Raw genomic sequence first — 8,704 nt, forward strand, 5'->3', positions numbered from 1 at the left:
CATAACAGGCAAACAAAAGAAACTTTATGGAGAAATAAAAAACAATACACAAAATCACTTTTTGTTTGCATTTTACATAGGCATGTGAATATTCAATGATTTCTACATATTTCATAACTTTATACAATTCATTTTTGGAATCTAGATGTCAGGGGTAATTTTTTTAAACTATCTTAAGATGGTGGTTGACAGACTGGATCATATTAATCAGTCGCTCAGGACAAGCGATAGAGAAGGTGACATCACGACCCTGATGCAGTCATGGGGAACTACATAGAGTAAGCGAGCTACTTATGAATTCCAAGTCTAATCACTGTTTTTGTTTTTCAAACAGTATGTTAAATAGTGAGATGCTTTTTGGAAATTTTAATAGTATAATCTGCCTAACATTTGCTTGATTCATTATATGTCATGCTTTAGGTATTCTTGGTCGATACATTTTTTTGAGTCTTGAGAATTTATATGCTGCTCAACTGTCATAACTCACTCAAAAGAGTGAGCTATAATCCAATGTCTTCAATGTTTGGAGTAAAATTCCCAAAAGAGAGTGATTATGCCATGAACTAAAAGTAAAAACAAAAAAACTTAAAAAACTATATATTTCACCTCAAAGGCATGAAATATTTTTATTAATGAGCTTTTAAAAGTAAATGGTAAATCAGTTCAAGTAGAATAATCCGAAACTTTACTACTATCTCACAGTATAATTTATAAAATGTTAATTTATCTATATTTAAAGGTTCTGAATTGCTCACTTTTGAGGAACATATCAATTTGAATTTTACTTACCCAATAGCATTTTTGACATGCTTTACTGTTAAATTATATTTCAAGTATCCACAATAAAGGCTTTGAAGATTGCATGAATCTGTCTCATATATATAATGCACATTGTGTATATCAAGCAGAATGTGTCAAAGGGCAAATAAAACTGTTTGTGCCCCCTACAGAATTAGAAGTCCTTGGGCAGCACTACTATAACGATCCCATGCTGCTAGCATTGCGAAGTGCAAAGGTTCACTGCGTAAGAAAAGAGCAAAGGACAGAGTTCCCTCATTATGCTATCCCTAAACTATTTTAGCTTAAATATTTATTAAGATATTAATTACTCCTCCTCCCTCCATCAGCCTTCGGAAGTTAGGCTGAGACACTGTGGATGGATGGCTGCACATAGGAAAACAATGCATTAAAACTATTACCACTCAAGACGAAGACTGATGTTTTGTATAGTGCATTATTAATTGCTTTTGAGACTTAAATAAAATATGACATGAAAATAAGAATGGTGTGTCTTGTGACTTTGAATAAAAAACAGAAAACATTTCATTCAAGTAACACGCCTGGGAAATAAACTGTTAAAATTAAAAAAAAATAAGTTTCTTTTAAAAAATAAACAAAATAATTCAGAGAAAATAAATTATAAAGAAAGAAATGGAAATAATGAAGGAAAGTAATGATGTTACTTATAACTTACTCTTATATACAACTGCATCATTTCTTTTTCTCTTTGAGGGTTACGATACTTCTCATAGAAATCACGTCGTTTCTTTGTTTCTTTAGAGACTTTATCTTTTCTTTCCCGTTTTTCTGCAGGTTCATCTGAACTATCAGAAGATGACTGTAGATGTATCTTTGGCTTTTCTACTTCAATATAGTTTTCATTGGGATTCAGTACTATTACTCCATATCCTTCCTGTTTTGAAAGCAAAAAAGGCAGTATAATTTAATCTTAGAAACCATTTCAATTCATAAAAACATTCCTAAACATTAAGTCACATAGTAAGTGATTTAATATAGTTACATATTCACTAAAATATTCCTTTATAAAGTAAAAAAGATTATAGGTTTAATTTCTCCACCAGAAAGTGATTTAAAATTATTTGCCTGTATTGTGTGTCTAAACATAGATTATCCATAAGATCAATAAGACATAATTGTAACATTAAAAATTAAAGCTTAAATTTTAAAAAGTACTTCAGATTTCCCAGAACTCCAAAGATGACTGAAATAAATTATCAAATAACAACTACACTTTCAAATCACATTAATATTTATAATATATATTGTGAGAAAATAACCTCTTTGAAATTGAAGTTTACAATTCCAACCACATTCTGTTGGATTTTTGTTCCTTTACAATCGAACTATAATGAGTATTATTTATTTGTTTGAATTTAAAAAAGAATAAGCAATTAATAAAGGGTAAACAGTCTCAAATTTACACATCTTTATTATCAGGAACATAGAATATCTACCCGTGCATCTTGGATATTTTGCACCTCTCTTCTTTCAGGAAGCCACACAAATCACAAAACAAATAAACTAATGTCTTACTAAAATGTACGTAAACAATTCTTTTATCCTGAAATTTCTCTCATTTTTCGACTATCGTAAAATTTTATCTTTATTAAGAGTTAGTGCCAGGAAACAAGATCCAAAGTTTAAAATACAGCTTACTGAGTCATTAAAAGTTTTATAAAAGTTTTTAAAACTTGTTTTTCCATCTGACAGTTCTAGCAAGGCAATTTTTTTCTATGGTTAAAATTAAGGAAATTATAGGCATTTATATTATAACTGATGGAATGATATAACCATGAAAAAATAGAAAAGGATAAACGATTAGCACTGATAAGCATGTGCAATACAAATTTTTGAAGCTATTTTATATCTTGTCTTTTCTGTTCCATTCTGTATTTTGGATGTCCCAATTTTGTCTGGTAAAATCTTGTAAGGTCACACTTAAGATGTGTTATATTATGTTTAAAAATATAAGAGCTATGAAAAATAAAGCTTAAAAAACCTCATCCTTACTAAAAGAAAAAGCTTTCCTCAAATCTCTAACTGTAGAATCTTCTATGTCAAGTTTAAAATTTAATTATTTTTGCCAAACTAAAGATAATTTTTTAAAAACTGAGAGCAGTAATACCAAGGCAATATTAGCATTGACTCAATTATTTCATTTTTAAATATGCTACATTGCTATATAGAATTGGCTTTTTAACAGTTGATTTCATAAACTACTTACAAACTTCAATGGGATTGTTTCAATTTTCCCCCCAATCAGTTAATATTACTGTCCAAAACCATGATAAGGTTTGGAGATTTTCAAGATCACTGGAGTTTTGCTTTTAGTGATACAGCTGTTAATTAAGATATAGTTGTCTTAAATATCTGAAAACTATATAATAATATATATTGAATGGATTAACAAAATAACACATATTCTTCAATATGTGTTCAAATAAAACTTTTAGATAAAGATCTTGTTCATGAAAGGCTTATAAAATACTTAAATTTTTAAAGTTAAATGTTCTCCAACAAAGCATAAGGCAAGCTTTTTTTTTTTTTTTTTTTTTTGAACTTCCTTAGCTGGGAAGTCAAAGTTTTACCAACAAAAGATATTTTATTTGGTTCTGCTTTATTCTAATCTGCATAGCCATTCAAAAGTCTTGTAATTCATTGTGATCACTGTCAGGTAGACATATTGTCACTTGGTGATTTTCTACAGTTGGACACACTTGACTAGTTATTAAAATCACATTTAAAGGAAGTTTCTACCCCTCTTCCTAGTGCCTCTTACAACTTTTCACGCCCTTCTCAAATTTCAGCTATAACTTCTCCTCCCACCAAAAGTAAGTTAAAGGACACTGTTGCACTCTGCTAAACAGGGTGAAATAGAGGCATTCAGTACACTGTCTCTGGTGTAAGGAACATAGTCAAAAAAGGTCACCATAGGCCAAAAAGAAAATTGCCTCCTTACTAGATTCTGTACCATGAGTAAGTGGTCTCCTGTCATGTTTCGTGCCTGCCTTCTCTGAGTGAATTGAACTTTAAATACACACACACACACACACACACACACAGACACACACACACAGATCCTCTCATACTTACACAAGTTAGAAAGAACAAAATAGAGTCTTAAGAGTCTTTGGAGATGAAAATAGTGATATATTTTAATGATAATATGAAAAATTTCAAGTTCAAGGTAAAGTGGAACTTTAATAAAGTGAAAGAACATGAGCATCATCTTTGCACAAGGAATATACTCCAAAAAAAAGGTAAACTCTTTACACAAAATTCATAGTTGCCAAAATGAAAAGTTACTACCTTAGTTTATAACTTAATCACTAGAAATAATATTTTCAGAATATCAGGTTGATTTGAGCAGAATTTTTAATTTCAATTTTTGGAACTCATGGATTGAAAAATTATTGTGCATATTTGATTTTAAATGAACTCTGAAATTTGATGTGTCCCATCTAAATAAGTATAAAAGCCAGAAACACATAAATCATCAAAGAAGTAGTATTTGTCTAAGTTATCGATTATGTAACTAAAAATTACATGACTCATTTGTCCAATTTTATAAAGACACAATGTCAATTTTTCACCAAGGCATCAAGAGATGAAAAATGATTCTATTTTTAAATCACCTCACTATATAAATCAATTAAAGAATTTTTATCATTTAGATTTCAACAATGGATGTTTCTCTTTAAATGTGATTTATTTAGAAAATATTTTATCATTTAGATATTTCATACTGCTAATTTAATTAATGGAATAACAACCAAGAAATACTCAGGAACATTTTCTGCAGAAATGAGAGCTAATTTTAATAAATGTCTTTGTGGAAAATTCAATTACCATTCTACAAAAAACTTACACTTTTCAATTAAAATTTTCCTGATAATTAATGTGATACTCACAGAAACCATTCATAACCATTTTATAATGAGTAGGAGAAAGCTGGAGCAACAAAATAAAGTTAACTATCCCACCCAAAGACATGCAGTAAAACTTTGTCTCTTCTTCCATTTCTCTGTTACATGTATCATCCAAAAAATTCTTTTATATAATAAAGCTACAAAGATTTTTGCCATGTCAATGTTAACATATGTAAACTAAGGAATCAAAGTAAATAGTCAAACTAAACAAAGTGGACAACATACTAGCAGCTACATTTAACTGTTTTAAATAGAACATCAATTTATATCTTAAAAAACTAGAATAAATACCGTTTTAAATTAATTCTTTCTATTCCCAATAACTCAATCAGTACAAAAAGAAATAACTAAAAGGAGATCCTACTTTGAGCTTAATAAACATACCCATAAAGTTTAACAAAACTATAAAATCAGGCATCAAATATAGTTATCAGGAAAGAATTCTGCACTGCCACTCTAATAAGGAGAACTCCATAATTAATGCTTAGAACAGTAAACATTTCATATTGAAGTATTACATTTAATTTAATTATTCCTTAAGCATGCTAAATTTCTCAAGTGAAAAGTTAGTTCATTTCAAATATACATGGAAATTTGTTACCTATAACAAATGAAATGATTGAACTGATGATCTGACATTTTACAACTAAATAAATAAAACTTCTGGCATCTCTCATAATCATTCACCCAAATCAATTCCAGTATCCAACATTTCAAGAGACAAAGCATACACAAAGTTGTTAATTAACTCATGTTTGACTGCACAGTATAGTAGTACATCAAGAAGGTGATCAAGAGGACATATTGGTAAAAGCAAGCTTCATCTCTTTAATTTACCTCTTCCTATTTTCTACCTTTTTTCTAGCTATAACTATAGTTTCATTATCAGATCTCTGTTTATAACGTATAAACCCTGGGATCTTAGTAAGAAACTTTCAAAATTTTATTGTTAGACATAGCATTTTATTCAGTACAAGTGCTTACTGTGATTTAAATAGAATACAGAGGCCTCTAGGCCTCCTTTACTTTGAAGTCTATACATGTACTTACTAATAAATAATAGTTCATTTATCATTCAATCAACGGATGATGGCTTAGGTCAAAGGTCTAAAACAGATAGGTGATGCCAAACACAATGAACCAGAGGAAATCTTGCTTAAGAAATTAAAGCAGTCCAAAAATGTACTTATGTAAAAGATTCTACAAACAGATAAAATTTAAAAATGCCTGGCCAGAAACACAATGTACTTTTGACCCCAATGAAGCCTTGATAAAACTGAAGATTTATCCACGTTAATTTGCCTATTAATTACCAATTATAAAGAAAATGGAAAATAGGAACAAATTCTACATGTTTGCAAATCTCTGTGGTGGGCTAACTAAAAAATCAGCTGAAAGTACTCAGCTTTACATATTAACCTGCCAATATTGCAAAGCCACATGTGACCAAAAAGGTCAGGGGCCAGAGTAGAATCCTTTGACCTATGGAACTATCCATTTTGATCTTCAGGCAAGGCTCCATAAGAGATCATTTTACACAGATTTATCAATCATATTTTTCAAGTTCAGAATTTTCTAACTACTTGCTTTGAAAGAACACAGGTGCTCATCCTCAAGGGAAATGAAACCTAAAATATTTATCTAAAAACTACATCAACCCATGGTGAAAATGGACAAAGCTCTGTCCATTCATCTTTCCTGAAAGATGTATGCTGTGTTTATTTCTAACTTTTTCACAAGAAGGGTATGTATATGTAACTATTGCAACATCCTAGGTGCAACAGTGAAATGAGGTCATGACAACCAATCAGAAGTCACTAGTGAAGCGTTAAAGTAAACATAGCTGTTGGAGCTGCAGCTCTGCTTGAAAAATGCCCCCTCCATTATTTGAGCAATTTTCTCAAGACGTGACCTGGGACTGAAATGCCTGAAATGTCACTTGACTCCGTTTTGTGCTTCTTCCCAATTGCATTTAGGTAACAGCACCCTGCTAATACTTTGTAAAATGTCTGTCATGACCATGCTTGGACTTGTAGCTCCCTATATTCTAATGTTGTATTCCATAGAATGAAAACACCATAATGTGAACCAATGTAGATTATCCCAGTAAGTTTCCAACTTCAAATAGCTCATCAAGTTAGTCAGAAAAAAAAAAAAAAAAAGCCACAAAAAGTTTTCAGAGGACCACCTGTTGTCTATTATTTTTACATAGCACTTACTCATAAATCATAACACAGGGTAATTAATCAAGCTGTCAAAGAGAAGGTCAAAGGTTATATGGTAGAGTCAGAAGGTCATGCATGGGCTGATAGAGGTCAGGGTCACACTGCATTCCTCATTATCAAGTTGGGATGAGAGACGGCCCAAGCAAACAAAAGTGAAAGCAGATGGAGAAGTGAGTGGATAAAAAAAAAAAAAAAGAAAGAAAATTTCACAAACAAAAAGAAAAGTGAAAGAAGACTGTCAGCTGCCTTCAAGTAGAGAATAGAAGAGAAAAGAAATACACTGAAATGTGTTCAAAGGAGCTCAAGAATATAAAGACACTACAGTTTTATTAATTAAATAAACTGAATATAACTTTTCTCGGCCATTTTATTAGTGCATACTGAGCAATATTAGAAAATACATGTTTGCCATCTCTATACCTTTCCTAGCTAGTGTGTCCAAGATAAATCAAGAGAAAGGCAAAAAACAAAACAAAAAACAACTACTTATAGTAAGGAGGGCTTTTTTTTTCCCCCTTTAACATTGTTTCATGGTTACAACAGACATGCAAATAGTTTTAAGCCATAGGACAGATAATTTTTGAGTATGATACAAAGATATCCACAAACACAAATACATCATAAAAGTCCTTCTGAATAACAAAAGTTATAAAATATTCTATTATTAAGCTGGCCTGAATTAGATGCAGAATACTGTGCAAAATTAGCTGTCACCCTTTGCTCAAAATCTTTGTTAATCTCATTTTGAATGTTTGCAGCTTTATCAACACATGCATCAATGTCAGCTCCTTGGTTACTGAACCGCTGTAGTTGGAAGAAGATATAATTAAAATGTTTTGGCACAGAAAAGGTGAAATTGTATCTTCCCTTGTTCCCTTAGGAGTCTGTAAAACATGAAGGATATATTGACAAACACATACCCTTGTCTCCCTTTCTGACATCAGGTCATCCAAGTGCTATTTATTTTAAAACATTCACTTTGTACTTACTCATATTATCACCTGCTCTGTTTCTAACTTTTCCTAGGTTTTAGAACATTATCTTGCTTAAACATTATATATTTCTCTTCTAATCACCAATGTCTTGCTAAAGCATTCTGTAAATGTACAATAGCATCATAAAAATATTTACCATTCATTTCAAAGGAGAGAAATATGATTTAATACTACAGCACTACAAATTATTTTATATTCTTTGCTTCTTATTCTCTTAAAAAGACACAAACATACACCCACATATTTATACATTAAACTAAAAAGAAGTAACAAGTTACAACTGTTGCCCAATCAGTGTCAGATAAAAATTCCTAAGCAGATATAGGGAACTCTAGGAACACACATCCTTCATTATGTGGTCCCAGGCCAACTTGGATAGACAAAATTTATCTTATGAAATGTACTGTTTTGCATGCTAGTTAGGCTCTTATGTTGAACATTTATCTCCAAAATATTCTCCTAACTTCCTATTACTGTTATAAAATTGTATAAATATTGTAGCTATAGATAGTAGGCACATGGTCTTTCAAAATATCACTTTGACCCAATCATATACCATAAAAACATATGCTTAAGTTTTTAAGTTACTCTTAAAACCTGCTTAAGAACTATAGTACATAAATCATTTTATCTTAAAATATGTCATCTTTCTCTTTTTTCCCCCAATTAAAATATCATGTCTGAAATACTTTTGTTGTTTTTCCAAGAATATACCATTGCTTTGCTTGTGGTATTGGAGTCCACCTGCAAGCAT

The 8,704-nt window shown here is 30.8% G+C and overlaps 1 protein-coding gene across 4 annotated transcripts in view; it reads right to left on the reverse strand.

The window, feature by feature from the left end:
* FAM172A (family with sequence similarity 172 member A) overlaps positions 1–8,704 on the reverse strand; it is a 416,065-nt gene that overhangs the window by 233,708 nt on the left and 173,653 nt on the right. For all 4 annotated transcript variants that reach the window (XM_047778292.1, XM_047778289.1, XM_047778293.1 and 1 more), the window contains one exon: positions 1,475–1,693. In XM_047778292.1, coding sequence (XP_047634248.1) covers positions 1,475–1,693 — 219 coding nt within the window. The remainder of the gene's footprint in view (positions 1–1,474; positions 1,694–8,704) is intronic.

This window comes from Phacochoerus africanus, chromosome 4, assembly GCF_016906955.1.
Source record: "Phacochoerus africanus isolate WHEZ1 chromosome 4, ROS_Pafr_v1, whole genome shotgun sequence".
Lineage (NCBI taxonomy): Eukaryota > Metazoa > Chordata > Mammalia > Artiodactyla > Suidae > Phacochoerus > Phacochoerus africanus.